At 52.4% G+C, this 20736-nt stretch overlaps 7 protein-coding genes across 7 annotated transcripts; 4 read left to right on the top strand and 3 right to left on the bottom strand.

Annotated features, from left to right (window-relative positions):
* Positions 1-116: 116 nt before the first annotated feature.
* On the top strand, positions 117-2744 carry aof2 (putative lysine-specific histone demethylase Aof2; the record flags this gene model as incomplete). The annotated part of the gene is made up of 1 exon (XM_022629307.1): positions 117-2744. One exon carries the CDS (start codon positions 117-119, stop codon positions 2742-2744), a length of 2628 nt encoding a protein of 875 aa, XP_022490877.1.
* A 550-nt stretch (positions 2745-3294) lies between these two features.
* trr1 (thioredoxin-disulfide reductase TRR1) lies at positions 3295-4488 on the bottom strand (the record flags this gene model as incomplete). The annotated part of the gene is made up of 3 exons (XM_022629163.1): positions 3295-3422; positions 3479-4378; positions 4467-4488. The coding sequence occupies 3 exons, from the start codon at positions 4486-4488 to the stop codon at positions 3295-3297; spliced, it is 1050 nt and encodes a 349-aa protein (XP_022491259.1).
* An 818-nt stretch (positions 4489-5306) lies between these two features.
* PENARI_c004G09662 (uncharacterized protein) lies at positions 5307-9519 on the bottom strand (the record flags this gene model as incomplete). Its single annotated transcript, XM_022629358.1, has 3 exons — positions 5307-6459; positions 6515-8120; positions 8193-9519. 3 exons carry the CDS (start codon positions 9517-9519, stop codon positions 5307-5309), a joined length of 4086 nt encoding a protein of 1361 aa, XP_022490689.1.
* A 1215-nt stretch (positions 9520-10734) lies between these two features.
* On the top strand, positions 10735-13288 carry kexB (kexin kexB; the record flags this gene model as incomplete). The annotated part of the gene is made up of 2 exons (XM_022628946.1): positions 10735-12488; positions 12538-13288. 2 exons carry the CDS (start codon positions 10735-10737, stop codon positions 13286-13288), a joined length of 2505 nt encoding a protein of 834 aa, XP_022490963.1.
* Positions 13289-13677: 389 nt separating this feature from the next.
* PENARI_c004G07455 (sorting nexin-4) lies at positions 13678-15265 on the top strand (the record flags this gene model as incomplete). The annotated part of the gene is made up of 2 exons (XM_022629238.1): positions 13678-13971; positions 14078-15265. 2 exons carry the CDS (start codon positions 13678-13680, stop codon positions 15263-15265), a joined length of 1482 nt encoding a protein of 493 aa, XP_022491170.1.
* Positions 15266-15567: 302 nt separating this feature from the next.
* PENARI_c004G00224 (putative ubiquinone biosynthesis monooxgenase (Coq6)) lies at positions 15568-17154 on the top strand (the record flags this gene model as incomplete). Its single annotated transcript, XM_022628873.1, has 2 exons — positions 15568-15733; positions 15791-17154. The coding sequence occupies 2 exons, from the start codon at positions 15568-15570 to the stop codon at positions 17152-17154; spliced, it is 1530 nt and encodes a 509-aa protein (XP_022491191.1).
* Positions 17155-17585: 431 nt separating this feature from the next.
* Positions 17586-19196, bottom strand: PENARI_c004G05504 (histidine--tRNA ligase; the record flags this gene model as incomplete). The annotated part of the gene is made up of 2 exons (XM_022629141.1): positions 17586-17861; positions 17919-19196. 2 exons carry the CDS (start codon positions 19194-19196, stop codon positions 17586-17588), a joined length of 1554 nt encoding a protein of 517 aa, XP_022490873.1.
* Positions 19197-20736: the final 1540 nt, after the last annotated feature.

Below are 20736 nucleotides of genomic sequence, written 5' to 3'. Positions count from 1 at the left end.
CGTATGCCCTTCATCGAAAGGAACAAGAATTTTTACAAGACCACCTTTGTCACGTTCACGTCACAATTTACCTCAACCTACGAAATGGAATACTGCTACTGTGGGGAAGAAATCCCATGGTGGCTGTTACAAGGGAAGAAGCGCTCGGATGTGCAAAAGACTATCGATGGATGAACCTGGCATCATTTGCTTACGACTGGCTTGTTCGGAATGGCTACATCAACTTCGGCTGCGTGGAGGCACCATTGTCCCCAGTGAAGCCCAAGCGCGGAAGACGAAAGGAGGGACCGACAATTGTTGTAATTGGAGCTGGAATGTCTGGCTTGGGATGTGCACGCCAGCTGCAAAGTCTTTTCCGCCAATATCGGAATGAAAATGCATTACCTCGGGTCATTGTCCTCGAGGGACGTCGCAGAGTTGGCGGCCGCATTTACTCACATCCCTTGCACAGTCTCGAATCCAAAACTTTGCCTGAGGGGCTTGTTCCCAAGGCAGAGATGGGCGCGCAAATCATTGTTGGTTTCGATCACGGCAATCCCCTGGACGCGATCGTTCGTGGCCAGCTGGCTCTTCACTACCACAAGATACGAGATGTTTCGACAATATATGATACCGACGGATCACCCGTGGATGAAGTCCAAGATGCAATGGCAGAGAAACTTTACAATGATGTACTGGAACGGACTGGAGTCTACCGCCGCAAGGCAGTGATCGTGCCAACTGCCGAGGGCGATCGAGACATGATTGATACTGGTCGCGAGTCGGTAGTGGACGACGGACTCACTGTTCGACAATGGGAAGAAGCAAGGGCAGCTGGAACGACTGATCTCCTGGTACCTACCAAGCGAGTCCGTCGCGGGTTAAAACACAAGACTGCGGATATCAGACCAGCCACCGACGCAGCGGCTGATCTTGTGGAGCATTCTGACGAGAATCCAGCGGCTTTGACTTGTCAGCTTACCGGGTGGAACTTGAACCCTGGTTACACTGTGAACGATACAATAGAGCTGGACGAGATTGCCAAGCAGAAGCCTCAGCAGACATTGGGTGCAGTTATGGATGAGGGTGTCAAGCAGTACGAGCGCATGCTTCCAGTGACACCTAAGGATATGCGCTTGATGAACTGGCATTTCGCTAATCTCGAGTACGCCAATGCATGCAATGTCAATAAGCTCAGTCTTTCAAGTTGGGACCAAGATATCGGAAATGAGTTTGAGGGTGAACATTCACAGGTTGTTGGTGGTTACCAAGAACTACCCTATGGATTGTACATGCTTCCTGAAAAACTCGATGTCCGTACCAAGAAGATTGTCACCAACATCTCCTACAATGAACATGGGTCCGGCAGCAACAAAAAGGCGGTCATTCAGTGTGAGGATGGCGAGAACTTCATGGCAGATCACGTTGTATTTTCAGGCTCCCTCGGAGTGCTGAAACGGCAAAATATCAGCTTCCAACCTCCACTTCCAGACTGGAAGCGCGGTGCAATCGACAGACTGGGATTCGGAGTCATGAACAAGGTGATCTTGGTGTTTGAGGAGCCGTTCTGGGACACGAAGCGAGACATGTTCGGCCTTCTCCGTGAACCAACCAACCCCGCTAGCATGGTCCAAGAAGACTATGCGGCAAACCGAGGCCGCTTCTACATGTTCTGGAATGTCATGAAGACCACTGGTCTTCCAGTCTTGATCGCTCTCATGACCGGTGACGCAGCTCACCAGGCAGAGTCCACACCAGACGAAGAAATAATCAGCGAGGTTACTGGCCAACTTCGAAACGTCTTTACGCACACCGTTGTGCCCGATCCCCTCGAGACAATTGTCACCCGCTGGGGCCAAGATCCCTTCACATACGGCAGTTATTCATACGTAGCTGCAGCCGCCTTCCCAGACGACTACGACTTAATGGCCAAATCAATCGGCAACCTCCACTTCGCCGGAGAAGCCACCTGCGGCACGCACCCAGCCACCGTCCACGGAGCCTACCTATCAGGAATCCGCGCTGCCTCAGAAATCGTCGAGTCAGTAGTAGGACCAATCGAAATGGCGCACCCACTGGTCCCAGACAAGAACGACAAAACCAAGTTCACGCGCAGCAAATCTTCATCACCAAATGGTACAACGACCAGAAAAAGAAAAGGAAGCTCATCAATCTCCTCCTCAACCGAAACACCCACCACCGCAACAACAATCCAACCCAAGCCCTCAACTTCATCCTCCAGAAAACCAATCTCAACGGAAAAATCCCGCAAAGACGCTTACGACCAGGCCCTCTGGATAAACATCTACTCAGAACTAGGGCCCGCCCCTCCGCGCCCCACAAAATCAGGCCTGAACCCCTTCCTCTTCTATCAAAAGGACTACTGGACCCAATGTCGCGACGCATGCGACCAAGCCCGGCGTACATCATCCAACAACCCAAATGCAAAGGCTCCCCGTGACGAGATCCGCGCTGCGCTGGGCCAGATGTGGCGGACTGCCAGTCCGGATATTAAACAGCCGTATCTGGATAAGGTGGAGGGAAATCGGCGTGACAATGCTGAGGCGTGGGAGAGTTGGAAGATTACCGTTGCTGAATGGGAGCGTAGGACTTTTGAGGTTAAGGATCGGTGGTGTGCGCTGAATCCGTTTGATACTTGGGTTATGCCTAAGGATTTAAGTGAGGGGGGTGGGATGTCTGTTCCTGTTCTTGCACCTGCTTTTCCGATTGATTCTGGTGCCAGTGGTAGTGCTGGTGGACGTTAGTTGGTTCTTGCTTTTTCTTTCTTTTTCTTATGCTATCTTCGTGGGTGCTCTGTTTAGACTGGGGAGTTAGGTGTTTTGAGTATGTTAGCTCTTGGATGGAGAGTCATTGTGACAGTATAGATTTAGCCTTGACGTCAATGAATGAGAAATGTTTAAGTAGTTACTATCGCTTGTTTTTGTAACCGTACACCTGAGATGTGCTACTGTAGGAAGTACAAAATGATAAGCGAAGGGTGATATTCTTCATCTATATCTACCTCTAGATGATAAACAACAGTTTTGTTTCCCGCTCCAACATGAGATATGCGCAAAGAACGGAGGTGAAAAAAAAGCAACAGTAAGATTAACAGAGAGTGTAAACTCCATCATCTATTCAAGATCAAAGTGTATTGTGCATGGGGAATTTAATATGAATGTATCGCATAACAGATAAGTCTAGAACAAGGAAAAACCTCGATAATCAAGCTGATGAATCATGGTTCATGTATCATGACAATGGAAGGGAGGAAGGAAAGGTGAAACGGAGGATGTATGTGTATAGTTAGGGCGTTTAAAGCAGAGGGTTGGACTTGTACTCGGCGGGAGCATCGGCGGGGGCCTTGGTCTCCACGGCGGGGGCGTGAGTCTCGGTCTCCGAGAGGAACTTCTCGGCTTCCAGAGCGGCGACACAGCCGGATCCTGTAGAATTAGTTAGCAAATTGCATTTCCAGAGAATGTTAAAGGATATAACTTACCGGCACTGGTGATGGCCTGGCGGTAACGCTTGTCCTGGACATCACCGCAAGCGAAGACACCCTCCACGCTGGTGAAGCTGGTGCCGGGCTGGGTGACAACGTATCCATCCTCGTCGAGGTTGAGCTGGCCCTTAACAAGGGCGTTGGCGGGGTCGTGGCCAACGGCGTAGAACAAACCATTAGCATCAACGACCTCCTCCTTGTTCGAGACGACGTCCTTAACACGGAGGTGGGTCATGAGGCCGTTAGGCTTGTTCTCACCGAGGACCTCAGTGGCAACGGTGTTGAAGCGAACAGTACACTTGGGGTGAGCAAGCAGGCGCTCAGCCATAACCTTGGAAGCACGGAGCTTGTCCTTGCGGACGAGGACGGTCACGTTGCTACCGTACTTGGCCAGGAACATGGCCTCCTCAGCGGCGGAGTCACCACCACCGATAACGTACAGGGGCTTGTTACGGAAGATGGGCACAGCGCCATCGCAGACAGCACAGGCGCTGATTCCGTTCTGCCAGTAGGTCTCCTCGCCGGGCAGGTTCAGGCGGCGGGCGTTGGCGCCTGTGGCGATGATGACGGCGTCGGCGGTGCGGGCGGGTGCGTCATTGGGGCCATCGCTCCACTCAGTCCACATCTTGAAGGGCCGTTGCGAGAGGTCCAGCTTGGAGATGGTCTCCGTGATGATCTCGGTGCCGAAGCGCTCGGACTGGGCGCGCATGTTGTCCATCAGTTCGGCGCCGCCGATGCCCTTGGGGAATCCGGGGAAGTTCTCGACGTCAGTGGTCGTCGTGAGCTGGCCGCCGGCGGCGGTGCCGTTGGCGAGCATGCCCTCGTAGAGGACGGGCTGGAGCTCGGCGCGGGAAAGGTAGATGGCGGCGGTGTGCGCACCAGGGCCGGAGCCAATAACTGGAGAAAGGGTGTTAGACTTGTGGAGGATATTGACGGAATTGCGGGATATGAATCAATTGATCTCATCCCTTGACACAGCACTTACTGACTACTTTAGAGTGCACCATTCTGGCGGAGTTTGTGCAATTGACGCGCAACGGCGTCGGTAGAGACTTGGAGAAGACCGAGGCCGAAGGAGGAGATTGTTGATGTAAGGTAGTGGCCGCGGCGGCAGTCAATCCGATAGAACGGAGAGCGGAAGGAAAGCGACGAAAAGTTGAGGAAAACAGCTTGGTGGTTGATCTCGGAAGAGGGAGGGGAGGTTATAATATTCTTTTTTCGGAGGGGCAGTGGGGACCAGGATTAGGTGATTGAATGATTGATAACCGGGCAATGAGATCAGACTCTGGACCAGTAGACGAATGGATTCTGTGGGCTTCCGAGGTATCCAGACCACGCGAACTGAGTAAAAAGATATGCAATTGGCGAACGCTTGAACTCGATTAATCAGGTCTTTGTGTCCAGACTCGGTTTCTAAGCAAGGGTCACGTGAGCGGTCGAGACCGCTGATGTCAGCATCAGCTCACCCCGAGGCCTCATTTCCGTTGCCGTCTATACTTCAGTCACAGAGTACTGATATCTGATATCTTGATATCTTTAGGTTATTTTACCGTGTGGAGTATGATAACACATTCTGATCAATGTATACTCTGCTGTGAATACCCAACCCTCAAGTAGTAACTTACAGTATATGGCTGTTCTTATAAAGCATCTATACTAACTTACATCAAATCCAACATAACTTGAAACACACTCATGAAGTCGGGGAATCATCTAACAAAAAATAACAAAAAAACCCCCAAGTCATTCAAATCCATACAAGTCATAAGATAACAAAGAAGAAAAGCCACCACAAATGGCCAAGTCAGTATAGTACATTCCAAGGTTAGATCACCCCAAACCACTTCTTCTTCCTGGGACGATCATGCTCCTGCTCCTGCTTCTCCTCATACTCCGGCGAACGCGAATGCTGCGCAGCCATCATATGCGGCGGCGATCGCTGAGGAACCTCGCCCTCAGAATCCTCCTCACTCCCAGGGTATCCCTCGTACTGTGGATGACTAGTGGCAGCATTGGCGCGGGTATTATTGATAAGGTCAGGGTCCTCGTAATCATCTTGTTCATCGTCATCGCTGAGATTATCGTCAGCGTCGCCGTTAGCACGTTTCTCGGCGTCGCGCTTGTTTCGTCGTGGGAGGAATTTTCGCCAGCCCTTGACGATCTGTGTTGGTGGGGGGTCGTATTCGGTGCCGTTGTAGCGTAGTGCTGGTACGAGTAGTTTATACGGTACTGTTATGCCGGCTGGGTCTGCTGAGCTGATTTCTAGGTTTAGGGTTATGGCTAGCCCGCCTTCGAGGTTGATGAAGGCGCCTGCGCCATCGTGGCCTGCTTTTGCGGCTTTCTTTGCGGCTTTCTGGCTCAGGTTCGTTGGTCTTCGGTGGAAGGTTCCTGGTCTTGGTGGTGCGGCTGCTGGGGGAAAGTAGCTGTCTCCGCTTTCGACGGGTTGGGAGTGGTTATCCACGCTGGCACGGCGGTTGAAGGCGTCTTCGTCGCCGCGGTTGAAGCTCATTGTTCGTGTGGGTGGTGGTCCGCGGTTCGAGAGTCGTCTGAGAAGACCTGGCTTTCCGGGTCCGGTGGTTCCCTTGTCTCCTCGACCCAGCGATAGAGTCCGCTGTAGCATGCCAGCACGGGGCTCTGGGGTTGCTGTCATCTCTGACTCGGGCGTATCAGGCGGAGTAGAGCCCGGTTGATACTCGCGGATAGAGCACCAGTTTCGACGAGGGAGTAGCCGCTTGTTGTTTCGAGGCTTGCCATTCACATCTTCGGTGAATATGGGAATGACGTCCTCGTCTGTGTTTGAGTCCATGTGGTGGACCGTGTTCCGCTTGTTAAGCATGTCCGAAATAAGATCAGTTTCGGGGATATCTGCAATGGCAGAGGAGATGACATTTGGCATGTAGCGGTAATCCTGGTCTTTGGCAACATCCAACTTAGGGTTCGAGTAGAACTGCCCAATAGCAGCGAGGTGGACGTCACCACTAAAGATATCAAGTTAGCTCGTATATTTCATGATTTGGAGACGGTCAGTCTTACCTTAGAATCGTAACCCGGATTGACTTCTCTGCAGCCAAATCCTGGAGATCCTCGACCAACCAGGTTCTTTCAGACTTCAGGTGCTTGCCAGCCCAGTGATCATCGAAGACCTCCACATTTCCACCAGATCGATTGACAAGGCCACCAAGAACACCAGACTTGCCAAGGGATTTGCGGCTGTTCATGTAACTCTTGAGCATCGCCACCCGAGGGTAGGCAACAGGAACACTGGAAAGCACAATCAAATGCTTTGTTTCACCCTTCATAATCTCCCTGTGGCACCGATCCCACAACAGATCGCAGGTCTCTTCACTGAGGACCTCATTGCTCCGTCGCTCCGTACGGCAGTCAAGACCCAAGAACGCAACACCCCGACCAAGAGACATGAACAGATTCCTGCTCCTCTGCTCAATATATGGACCAGGATGCGCACCAAGAAGCCAACTAGGCTCATCCACCTCCGTCTCATCAGGGACACTGTGATGCTGGAAAAGCAAATAATACTTAAAAGCAATCTTCCCAAGCCCAGAAATAACAGAACTCTGCATGAAATCATCATGATAAGACCCAAACCCTTCAAAGATCTCATGATCATTCCAAATATTAACCATAGGGATCTGAGAGCTGGCCAAAGAAAACAAACCCTGCGAAAACCACGCAGCGTAGCGCTCGAGATAGAACTGCTCAATTTCAGCACGGAACTCAGGCGTAAACGGCGCACTATATCTCTCAGCAGCGTTTTTAATTTTAATCCATTCCTGGAAAAAAGCAGATTCAGTAATAACGGAGTCATTGAAGATCTGATCACCGCCACCAATCATAACATGGAACGGACGGGTCTGGTGCTCGTTGAGGATATCTCGCCATAAAGGATCAGGACCGCAGACACGATCTGAGTCTGCGGATGGACTGAATCCATTACCGCTGTGGAACATTATGTTCATGGATTCTCCTGCGGGAGGGACCCAGAATCCCAGGGCTGGGCCTTGATTGATGCGGTAGGCGATTCGTTGTTGGGTTGTGCTTAGCTCGACTTCTAGGTTGAATCGCCAGAATGTCACATCTCTTGCGGTATCGGCGTATAGACGCACCCCCGGGATGTCCCGGTGCAAACCTGCTGTCTCGCCGTCGACAGGATGCATTCGGTTGGACGGGATTGGTTGTTTCATGCCTTCGCTGGTGTAGTCGATCAGGCTGGGTGAGAGTTCATAGATGCCGTCGTCGTTTTCGACGAATGAGAGGTCGACTTGCTCTTCGACATGTTCGACTGGCTTGACGTAAAGGGGCCGTCCGTCCCGGCCGACCTTCATGAGACCGGCGGTTGGGTCGACGTATTCGGGGGCTAGTTGGACCCCGTCCTCGCGACTGATTTCCACTGGTGGAGGGGGGAGAAGGTCCATTGGTTGAGAGAAGAGTCGTAGTGTTGGTGGGGTTTCATAGGAGGAGCGAGAATCTTTGGTCACTATCATTATAGAGCCTCGCCAGAGGTCCTTATAGATAGGGCCACTGGCCCCATCTATTGGAACTCGACTGATACCAGTGTATCGAAGCAAAGGACCGCAGCGCAAGAAGAGACGAGGTTCAAAGCTTTTGTGTCCAGTTACTCCTGCTATTTGTTAGTAAAGTCACTTTATCTCCGGGGTAAAGTATTCAATAAGAAAGTAAAGAATGTTCTTACCCGTCAACTTCTGAGCAGGGGTCTGGTAGTTCTTAGGAAGAGCCCTGCTCTTCCTGCGATCTTTGCTACCACCACCTTCCCACCATGCCTTACCACGGTCCATATCAACATGTTGGAAGTCAAAGTCAGACGCTTCAAGCCGACCAGGCTGTGCATTCCTCCATTCGAAGATGGGCGGGGGTGTAGGTGGCGGGACGTCAAAGGATACAGATGCCTTCTTCGGCTTGGCCTGTGACTCGGCGCTCTCCTGAGGCGTTTCAGGTGCTGTGAGGAGCTCGTCCGTTCTTTCTGCTCTGAGAGTAGGTGGCATTGGTCGAGGATCTGCTTGGGACATGGAGCGGCTGGGGCCCATGCTGTTGGCAGGAGCTGGCTTTGCTGCAGGCCCGCTCACTGTGACTGATCGCCTGGGCGTATTTCCCATCTTTGCTGATGCTGGGATAGCAGCTTCTGCGCGGGCATATTGGGGGTCTTCAGGGCGGCGGATTGCTGCGTACTGAGGAGTTGAAGAGACCGTTCGACTGTGACGCACGGCGGTGCTTCCAGTTTGCCGTGGTGCTGGTGGTGGTGCTATAGCAGCAGCTTCATTGCGCATGGATTCCTCAACCAGGATATCTCTGTGCTCTCCCCTCCTGCCTGGGCCAGGAACTGGTTTCGTTTCTGACCGCGGACGTTGTGCTGATGCTTCGCGAGCCACTGCGGCCATTGATTCGTCTTTCTCCTTGTCGGCTTTCTCCTTTTCGGCTTTCTGGCGCGCAATCCGTTCCCGGGCTTTCATCTCTGCTTCTTGTACCCGTGCACGCTTCTCTTCTTTGCTGATTCCGGTCAAGGTCACTTCCAGCTTCTGGAGAGGTGATCGGTCCGATGCCCAATCTTTTCGTACATTCTTCGTCGAACGTGTGGTGTTTGACCGACTCGGAGGGGTACCCAAGCCTTGAGCAGGCGGTGATACTGGCTGCTGGATCTGTGGCATGTCTGCGCTAGGCCCTGAGGGATAGTCTTCAGTGGGAAGGTTGCGCGGTGTCGTGGAATCGTCTAGTTCCTCTGAAGCCGATGGAGGGACTGGTTTGCGGGTGGTATAGTTCAGATTTCCCTCGGGATAATCTTGGGCTCTTGTCGAGAATGACCTGCCCAATCCCGATGCACCAAGGCCTTTTGTGCTCCTGTGTGATGTGTTTGGGTCCTCTTGCTCCTCGTATTCATAGTTCTCGTCGGAGGGGATGGCGGCTCTGTTTTTGCGGCTTCCGGGGGCTCTTCGCGCCCCGTTGGCAATGTGAGGAGGATTGGAGCCATTCGCTATATCGGGTGATCCGCGCATTGTCGTGGCCATGTTTGGATGCGTGTCTTTGCGCCCAAGACCAAGGCAGCAGTAGGACGATAAGATAGGTGCCTAGTATGAGGTGCAATTGTAAACCCAACTGAGCAAATCTGGTCAACTGCTGGTTGCACAGTTGAGCACGTTGGGAATCGCGGTCTAGGATCAAGATCGCATTTAGTCTGATGCCTGACGCAAGTCACCGCATTGCCCGAGCAGACAGTAAAGTTGGAGGATAGGGAAGTGTTGAGGTATACACGAGATAACAGTGTATCAGAGAGAGAAGAAAGAGATTTTAAGAACTCGAGACTAACAAGCAAGGTCTATACAATAACCCGGTGGCTGGTGTCCCCAGCCTTCGCGGGGCCGAGCATTACGAGGTCTGATACCTTTACAGTACAGTAATGATTAACGTTAATATATTACTAGTTACTATCTGGTGTCTAACTATAGTTAGTTAGAGAGAAAGTGGTTTATATCGAGACATGTACTCCCTCATACTTAAGTTATAGTTGCGGGTGGAGAGTAAACGTTAAGTGCTATACTTCACCTTCACTACAATTATACAGTAGCTCTGTTCCATGACTCGGCCTTTCATTGTTTCGTCCTACTGATGCAAGGACTTTTAAGCTATTCGAGGTTTGCAGTTGTATTTGCGCCTCTGCTTACAGTACTCCAGGGCTGTGCGGGTGGTGCCTTCAGTACCCAAGTAAGTAGTCAGTAACTTAGTTGGCCGAGTTTCTCTGTACTTTATAGCTGCCTCCAGGCCTAAGAATTGTCCCACCGGTTTTAGGGGTGAAACACCCGGGGCGACCTTAACTGCGGGAGACGTCGATCGCATCCGAGACCTTGGACGGGTTTGGCGTATCGTACATATACGTAAGCCAGGTCTCGCCTGAAGCCCAGTAGAAACCGTGGCCTTTATAGCTTAGCTTGCAGAACAAAGACGTTTCGTAACAAATTGGCCCCAAAGAGCGAAGTGGAACACGGTGAATAGGCGTTCAATAAAGATCCCGTGGCCTCTGACGATCCTCCTATTCCTCGAACTCTCCACAACTCTCACCTCCTTCAACTGTCAACTGCTTTTGCTTTTTGTTAGAGCTTTGTTTTCGTTTCCAATTCGAGTCGCTAAATCATCCCGGTCCGTCCATGGCAACCGCTTGCTAGGTACACCGATACCTCTACCTCGATACCGCCGACCTCCGCAACACTCCCTTCATCCGATCCATCATGCGCATTGTCGGTGGCATTGCTGCCACCCTGGGACTGGCAGGCGCAGTCTCTGGTAATCTACACCCGCGCTCCCAAGAAACCCGCGACTTCTTTGCCCTTCACCTCGATGGTACCACCCCGCCCTCACACATCGCCCGAGCTCTCGGGGCTCGCCACGAAGGCCAGATCGGAGAACTTGATGGTCACCACACATTTTCCTTACCGCGAGAACAGACTGCAGACTTCGACACCCTGTTGGATGATTTGCGGACTAAGAGGAAGCTCCGGCGGCGTTCTGGCAATGACATCGGCTCAGATGGGACAAGTGATGACCCCTTAGATGGGGTGTTGTGGTCGCATAAGCTGGCTCCTGCGAGACAACGGCTACAGAAGCGAATCCCGCCAGTATCAGTGCCTTATCCTTCGCTAGAAAAGAAGTCGGCGGACGCGAAGATTGTCGAGTTCCAGAGCCATGCTATGTCAACTCTGGGGATCAAGGATCCGATCTTCAGGGAACAATGGCATCTTGTCAACACCCTGCAGCCCGGTCATGACCTCAATGTGACTGGGGTGTGGCTGGATGGTATCACTGGTGCTGGAATTGCCACCGCAGTGGTCGATGATGGGCTGGATATGGATAGCAGGGATCTCAAGCCCAACTACTTCGCAGAGGGCTCATTTGATTTCAACGAGGGAACCCCGGAGCCCCGTCCTAGACTATATGACGATAAGCACGGTACTCGATGCTGCGGTGAGATTGCAGCATCAAAGAATGATGTCTGTGGTGTTGGTGTTGCATATGACAGCAAAATCTCGGGTATCCGCATCTTGTCCAAGCCCATCGACGATGTCGACGAAGCGGCGGCTATCAACTACGCCTACCAGAAGAACGATATATATTCCTGTTCATGGGGACCTCCAGATGACGGTGCTACAATGGACGCACCTGGAATCCTGATCAAACGAGCTATGACCAACGGTGTCCAAAAGGGCCGAGATGGAAAGGGCTCAATTTTCGTCTTTGCTGCCGGTAACGGCGCCCAATTCGGGGATAACTGCAATTTTGATGGGTACACCAACAGCATTTACAGTATCACCGTTGGTGCCATTGACCGTGAAGGCAAACACCCGACGTACTCCGAATCATGCTCTGCTCAACTTGTTGTCGCATACAGTAGCGGCTCAGGCGATGCGATTCATACCACCGACGTTGGTTCCAATAAGTGCTACAACGGACACGGTGGTACCTCCGCAGCCGGTCCGCTTGCTGCAGGAAGTGTGGCGCTTGCGCTCAGCGCACGTCCTGAGCTGACTTGGCGTGATCTGCAGTACCTGATGGTTGAGACCGCGATTCCCGTGAGCGAGGACGACAATAGCTGGCAGAAGCTGCCATCTGGTCGCAAGTTCAGCCACGACTGGGGATTCGGAAAGGTCGATACTTATAACTTGGTGCAGCGTGCTCGTACCTGGGACCTTGTGAAGCCACAGGCGTGGTTCAACTCGCCGTGGCTGCGAGTCCACCATGAAATTCCCCAAGGCGACAAGGGTCTTCTCAGCCGTTACACTGTGACGGCGGAGCAGGCCAAGGCGGCCAACATGGCTCAGCTTGAGCATGTCACAGTTACCATGAATGTCAACCACACCCGCCGCGGCGATATCAGCGTTGATCTGCGCAGCCCAGCGGGTATTGTCAGCCACCTGAGTGTTTCCCGCGAAAGTGATAACCACCCGGGTGGTTATGAGGATTGGACTTTTATGTCTGTTGCTCACTGGTATGTGCCTCGCCTTTCTGCGTGCGATCTGTCTGCTAACTCATTTTAGGGGTGAATCCGCTGTGGGTGAATGGTCAGTCATTGTGAAAGACGCCGATGTGAACGAATTCTCGGGGACATTCATTGATTGGCGACTCAACCTCTGGGGTGAGGCCGTCGACGGAGCGAAGCAACAGCTCCACCCTCTACCCGATGAACACGACGACGATCATCCTTACGAGGATGCTCATGTGGCTACGACCAGTATCGAGGCAGAACCAACAAAGACTGAAGCGCCTGCCAACCCGGATGATCACCACGACCGGCCCGTGAACACGAAACCGCAACAAACAGGCACAGAGTCGATCACAGAGCCTGTTGAGGACGAAAAGGAGCCTATCAGTACTGGGGAACCCGCCTCTCCAACCTCTACCTCCACTTCTAATTATTTATCCTCCTATCTGCCTACCTTTGGTGCCTCGAAGCGCACTCAAGTCTGGATCTACGCCTCCTTGGCCATGATCATCGTCTTCTTCATTGGACTGGGTGTTTACTTCCAGCTCCAGAGAATCAAGCGTCGTCGTACCACTGCCCACGATGATTACGAGTTTGAAATGATCGAAGATGAGGATGAGACGCAACCTATGACTGGATCATATGGTCGGACACAGCGTCGTGGTGGAGAACTGTATAATGCATTTGCCGGTGAAAGTGACGAGGAAATGTTCAGTGATGATGACGAGTCATATCGAGATCGCTTGGCCAATATTTCAGAGAAGGACGGCGAAGATGAACCTCTCCATGGCCGTGAAAAGCCCTGATCCTGTGTTGATAGTTTGCATTCGTTCGGTGTCAATATACTATATTGTTTTGGGCGGATTTAAAAGAGCCATTACGATAGACGGAATATCAGAACTCTTTGTATATCTACTATTAAGAATTAAAAGCGTCGCGAGCATAATATAAAGATGCACAGGTTCAAACAAAGCCCAGTAGAATCCCCAAGTTCCGATAAAGCGATGACGTCCCGCTTCGGGAACTCCGCCTTGACGATCATCGACCTCTCCAACCTCCCCCCTCCACTCCACCTCTGGTTACGTCCTTTCCAATCGCTCTCCACGCATTTCCTGCAAATATTTTCTGCTTAGCATAACTGGAGCTCCAATAACTGTCAGCGGGGCGACCACAGCCGACCGACACCACCCCCACGATGGATCAACATGACGACTTTGATAATGTTTCCTGGAAGCACGATCCAGAAAGCGATGTCTCACGACCCACAACCGCAGGCACTGATGCCGAGGAATCCCAGGAACATGAACATGTCTCCAATGGCAAGCGGAGAATGAGCTCTACTCACGAAGAACCCCAGGCCGGCCCGCTGGCCGATGCCGTCGACCTGGCGGGTATCGGAGATGGAGTGCTGGAGTGCCAGGTCGACTCTCCACTAAAAGAGAATGACGGAACAAAAGACGCCTACATTTCATACCTCGTCACCACACACGTATGTACTCGTCTCCTTACCTACTGACTCGGAGCGGAGGGGGCTACTGCTGCCTAGCATCCGGACTCTGAGCATCCCCGAACAAGCAATAACTAAAACCTCATAGACGGATTTCAAATCCTTCCAAAGACCCGACTTTACTGTCCGCCGGCGATTCACTGACTTCTACTTCCTATACAAAACTCTCTACCGCGAATACCCAGCATGCGCGGTCCCGCCCCTCCCGGACAAGCACAAGATGGAGTACGTGCGCGGAGACCGGTTCGGACCTGAGTTCACTACGCGACGAGCTTGGTCGCTGCATCGCTTTTTGAAACGACTCACCCTCCACCCCGTACTCCGGCGGGCGCCGCTTCTTACTATCTTCTTGGAATCGGCGGACTGGAACGCACACATGCGTTTGCATGCTACACGAGGCACGACGAATGCTGGGTCAGATGGTGCCGCCACTGGGATCTTTGATAACTTTACCGATACTTTCGTCAACGCCTTCTCCAAAGTGCACAAGCCGGATCGGCGATTTATCGAGGTGCGCGAAAAGGCTGATAAGCTAGATGAAGATCTATCGCATGTGGAGAAGACGGTTGCGCGCGTTGCACGCCGTGAATCAGACCTGGAGACGGACTATTCTGAGCTGGCGATGCAGTTCCGCAAGCTTGTCCCATTAGAGCCAGCCGTCGAGGCGCCGCTACAGATGTTTGCAGCTTCGGTGGAAGAGACTGCGCTCGGAATGCGCGGGCTGAAGGAGCACACCGATCAGAACTATCTTGGTTCGTTGCGTGATACAGAAGCATACATCTTGTCACTCAAGTCGCTGCTGAAGACTCGCGAGCAGAAGCAACTCGACTTCGAGGCTTTGGTCGACTATCGTAATAAAGCCGTCACCGAGCGTGACTCGCTAGCTGCGAACCCAGCTGCCTACTATGCCTCCAACCCGCTCACATCCTCACCTGCCTCCTTCATCCGCTCCAAAATGGAAGACATGCGTGGTGTCGACCACGAACAGTCTCGCCGTGAGCGTGTCCGGAAACTCGAGCTTCGCATTGACGAATTGACTCGCGAGGTTGAGTCTGCCAAGACCACTTCGGAAATGTTTGACGAAGAGGTCATCCGTGAAGTGGCCGACTTTGAACGCATCAAGGCGGTCGAGTTCCGCGATAGTCTTGGCTCATTTGCCGATTCGCATATTGAGTTCTATCAGAATGTGCTCTCTACGTGGGAGAGATTTGTAGCCGAAATGGAGGATACAGAGACCAGTCGAGAGTCTGATTCGGCTGCTATTGGGGCTGTTTAAGCAGTTTTGACACCCTTTTAAATGATCAGAGCTATTCTTTGGACTGGGTTTGGTATAGCAGTTCGTGTCTGTTTGTTTGCTGGCTTATTTTCGTGTTTCATACCCGCAATACCATCATATCTGTTACTTGGTTCCTGAATGAGCTGCCATATACTTTAAATTTGTTGAATATGAATAGTATATTGAAGCTTTTACGAAGTAAGAAATGTTGCTGTTGTTGCTGTTGTTGATGTTGTTTGTCTTGTTTGCACCGCGCATGTCTATCTTCGATCATCCGATTCAACCTCCAAGAACCAAACACAATGCGCCCAATCTCCAGAGCCGTTCTCCGGCCATACGTCTGCCCATCTTGCCGACACATTAGTGCCGGCCGACGACGATTCAGCTCTAAACTAGATGCCCCCGAGCTCTACGATGTCGTCTGTGTTGGCGGCGGGCCCGCCGGCCTAGGGTTACTGGCAGCACTCCGTATGCACAGCTCGCAATGCATACAAATAAACAATTGACTGACTTTTTACATTGCAGGAGCATCGCCTATCACATCAAAGCTCAAAGTCGCCCTCGTCGAGACCCAGGACCTCCACAAGGCCCAGTCTTGGAACCTCGAACCAACTCAGTTCTCAAACCGGGTCAGCAGCTTGACTCCCTCGTCTGTATCCTTCCTGCGCAGCATTGGCGCCTACGACCACCTCGATGTCGCCCGCATCCAGGACTACCAGGACATGCAGGTGTGGGACGGCCAAACCGGATCCCGAATATCGTTTGACTGGTCCATGGAGACCTCCCCATTCGAAGATATGCGCACGGTAGCAACGATGACCGAGAACGCAAACCTAGTGCGCGCCCTCCTGCGCCGCATTACCGAGTCTGGAGACGAGAACCTTTCCCTCTTCTCCAACTCGACCGTCGCCTCCATCGAGAACGGCTCCGACCTCCAACCGGAAGGTCCCGACCTCTCAGCCTGGCCCGTCCTCTCCGTCAAACCAACAGACCCCGCCGCCTCAACCCCCCCAACCCGCATCGCAGCCCGTCTCCTCGTCGGTGCAGACGGCATCAACAGCCCCGTCCGCTCCTTCGCAGACATCCCAACCCACGGCTGGGACTACGGCCGCCACGGCGTCGTCGCAACCCTCGCCCTAGACAACCCATCAACCCCGCCCTTCCCAGCATACATGCGCACAGCCTACCAACGCTTCCTCCCAGCCCTAGGCGGTCCAATCGCCCTCCTCCCCTTGCCAAACAACCACGCAACCCTCGTCTGGTCCACAACCCCAGAGCACGCATCCTACCTCAAGTCCCTCCCAACCCCATCCTTCCTGGCAATGGTCAACGCCACCTTCCGCCTGGACATGACCGACCTATCCTACATGATGGGTATGGACACGCCCTCTTCCAACACCCCCTCAGACTCGTCCCACCAAGACGAACTCACCTGGCGCATCCAGCACACCCCCCTCCCGGCACACATCCCACCCCCAGCAACAGCCGTCCAAGAAGGAACAGTAGCATCCTTCCCTCTCCGCTTCCGCCACGCAGCGCAGTATATCTCGCCCCGCATCGCGCTGGTCGGCGATGCCGCGCATGTCATTCACCCGCTCGCGGGCCAGGGTTTGAACCTCGGTTTGGCGGATGTGGCGTCCCTCGCGCGAACGATTCAGTATGCGGTCTCGCATGGTATGGATGTGGGTGATCTGCTTACTTTGGAACGGTACTCGTCGGAGAGATACCTCCCCAATGCTAAGATTGGCGGTGCTTGTGATTTGTTGCATAAAATGTATACCGTTCCGGGGTCTGGGCCTGTTGCTTGGGCCAGGAGTTTAGGTTTGGAGACTATCCAGCGGTTGCCTTTCGTTAAGGGGTTCCTTATGAAGAATGCTGAGGGGTATTAGGGATGTGTGGTGAATGTGAAGCGGGAAGTGTATATGTATCTTTTCTTTTGTTTGTTTCGTGTATTTCTAGTCTTGAATGGGCATTGAGCCTCTATATATAAATTTATACCTCCACCTTAAGTATAGTGGGATTGGATTGTATACTGGTAGCGAAGATCAATGTAGCCGCCGAGGCCATATCTATAGAATGCACGAAGTGAAAATGCAATAGATGGGTATTGTATGGGCGACTCCCAACTCTCAGCTCAAAAGCCGAAGCCAAATTCTTTTCTCAGAACAAAGCAGGAAATCCTTTTTGTAAGCCATCGAGCAAACAACTCGAATATGCAAGATCTATTTATTGTGGAAAACAGAAAACCCTCTGACAAACACGCTCACAGATAGGGGGAAAAAAATAGACAGAAATGAAACCACAGAGACACGGTATCTTTTTAAACGGAAGCTCCCTGCAGCTGCTGCGCTAGAGAGGTAACAGCTCCATCAGACTTCTTGGAAAGGCGGGTTTTCAACTCTGAGACCAGCGAGTCAAGTGTAACCTCGACACCCTCCTTCTCGGGGTGTCCCTCGGGCAGACCCATTTCTTTGATGCGGCATTTGCCAGCGGCGAGCTCTTCCTCGCCGAGAATGACAGCGAACGGGATGGCGCCTTGCTCGGCGGCCTTGAATTGCTGGGGAAGCTTGGGCTTCAGCTTGTAGTTGAATTCGGCCTGGAAAATGGCACGTTAGTAGATGTTCATAGTGAAATGATAGTAATGTAATCTTACCTTGACGCCAGCGCTCCACAGCTTCTGGCAGATCTCCATACGCTCCTTGAGCATACCGCTGAAGCCCTTGCCACCGAAAGCCATGACGTAGGCATCAACCTCGCTGCTGCGCAGAGCATCGATGCTCTGCTCGCGCTCGAGACGTGCCTTGGTGATAGAGAAGATACGGTCGACACCGAAGGAGATACCAACGCAAGGAATCTGCGCCTTGGGAAGGAACATGCCAACCAGGTTATCGTAGCGGCCACCGGCGGCGACACTGCCAACACCGAGAGTGGGGTCGTTGGAGCGGTCGTCGTCCTCGGAGTTCTTGGACTTGTCCTTCTTGCTGGACTTCTGTGCCTTCTGTGCCTCCGGGGCGTCGGCCTGCACACCGGCAGAACCCTCGGTGACAACCTCGTAGATGACACCGGTGTAGTAGTCCAGACCACGGGCCAGAGACATGTCGAAGGAGACCTTGTCCAGCACGCCAAATGCCTCCAGGTAGTCCATCATCAGGGCCATATCCTCCAGACCGGCCTTGGCAGTGACATTGGCGTTGAGAGTCTCGTCCTTGAGCAGGGTGTCGAGCAACTCGCGCGAGCCCTTGTTCATAACGTATTTCTCAATGCGGTCCGCAACCTCGCCATCAAGACCCTTATCATCAACCATCTCCTTGCGCACATCCGCCCACGGCATCTTGTCCAACTTGTCGACGGCACTGGAGATAGGCCGGATCTTGTCCTCCGGCACACCGCAAACGGCAAAGACGCCATCCAGGATCTTGCGGTGGTTGAGCTTGATCGTGTAGCGGCCGCTCCATCCCAGCTCCTCGAAGACCTCGCTGACAATGCGCAGGATCTCGGCGTCGGGCACCATCGGGTCGAAGGTACCGGCGATATCGAAGTCACACTGGTAGAACTCGCGCATGCGGCCCTTGCTGACGGCGGGCTGGTCACGGCGGTAGACCTTGGCGATGTGGTACCGCTTGATGCTGCGGACGTCGCTGTTCATGGCGAGCCAGCGCGCAAATGGGACTGTCAGGTCGTAGCGCAGCGAGCAGATCTCGCCGCCCTGGTCCTGCAGGTCGTAGATGAGCTTGGAGTCCTCGCCATACTTGCCAGCCAGGATCTCACGCAGCTCAAAGACCGGAGTGTCGAGGGCGGTACCGCCGTGGCGCTTGAAGACGTTCGAGATGGTCGTGAAGATGCGGTCTCGGAGGAGGGCGTCGGACCCAGACCAGTCCTTGGTGCCCTTGGGGGTCTTGAGGTTGAAAGAAGGTCCCTTGTCCTTGCCCATTGTGTCTATCGAATCGGAGTGTAGGGAGGAAAAGTGAGTGCGGCGGGGATAGATTTCGTGGTGGGGGATGGTGGGGGCACGGCAATTATTTTTATTCGAGGTGACCGGGAGAGAACTGAAGGGATGACTCAGACAACAAGGGGTTTGGCCAATGGATCTGGCAATTGCTCGTCGTGTAGAGCGTAAAGAAACAGAAACGAACGTCATAAACGAGAAGCCACTCGGCGCAAGAAAATATCGGGGGCGTTCACGGGATCTGCCTGTGTCGTTCTGTCCTGAGCCCGGAGTTTCCCGGCATTTTGGGTTTATCCGGTCACCGGAGGTTTATCCGAACTACTGTACTATCCTCGATTTATTATATTGAGTGATGCTCAAAGAAATATGTTCTTGTAGCTATATGGTATTGAGTAGTACTCGAGAAGATATCTATTACCTATATTTAGACAGCATGTGTAGAAGATGTATAAACTGGCATTCAAGCCTTTTAGTCCTTACAATGCAGCAAGTTCATGTTTTGACTTTGATTACACATGTACAATTCAAACCCATCGTTTGTTACTATCCTCTCACATTATCGTTTCATCGCCCTCGTGGCATACAATAAGGTGGCAGTCAATACTTTGGACCTGGAACACCTAACACCCTTCAGCGTTTACTTCAAAATATACCGTCGACGCAGCTGGCTGAGAATACATTCGCCCAGGTCGCGGACGATCGCAAGTCCCCGACAAAACCCACAGTTCATCCATACCCTGGAGAACTTCTAGAAAGCGATGACCTGGAAGTTCCGAGTAGTATAGCCTTGGAGAAGGTTAGAGCTGAACTCCAAAGAGAGACCCTCACGACGAATTCAGATGTCAGCACTCTCAGTCCATAACTATAAATCTTTGTTAAAATATATGCCTTGGCTCGTCCAGGAGTACCAGAATACCACGGTGGGACCATGAGACTTTTACCTTCATCTGATTAAGATGACCGCTGTGGCAACACACACACTGGTGTCGGATCTATTCTCGCCAACGAAAAAGCCTCCTTACGAACGTCCCCCGTCTCCAAAGTTTGTACCTCCCTCGGCATGGAATTCTTGGCGCAACTGGAGCTGCCTGAGATTCCAACCTGAGGACTATTAGGAACAAAGCCATATTCCATGGAGTTGCTGATATGGTAGGTTATCGGGCGGAAGTACAAATATTCGGAGGTGTTGTTTGGGTTCATCACGGGGAGTGAGAAAGAGGTAGTACTGTACGCTCATCCTAATTACTTGTACTATCACCTGCTAAATAAGTAGTAGTTCCGAGTGTCTTTCTCCACCCTACAAATAATTCCCGGGTGTTCAGACCATCGGATATGCAGATCGACCTGTTCCTTCAGTTTGGATTGAGTGAAACAAGTCCGTGTCCATTCCCGATGAAAGCTGAACGTCATGCATTGCGCAATGACGCAGAATGCCCCTTTGCACATAACGATAATATCTTTCAAAACAGATATGAGCGTATTCCTCCTGTCGATGAGCCTCGGAGAACTCAGCATCCAAGGAGGT

Source organism: Penicillium arizonense, assembly GCF_001773325.1.
Source record: "Penicillium arizonense strain CBS 141311 chromosome Unknown PENARI_contig004, whole genome shotgun sequence".
In the NCBI taxonomy this organism is placed as follows: domain Eukaryota; kingdom Fungi; phylum Ascomycota; class Eurotiomycetes; order Eurotiales; family Aspergillaceae; genus Penicillium; species Penicillium arizonense.
Note: the sequence above shows the minus strand (reverse complement) of the source record. Positions and strands in the feature narration are given on the sequence as shown.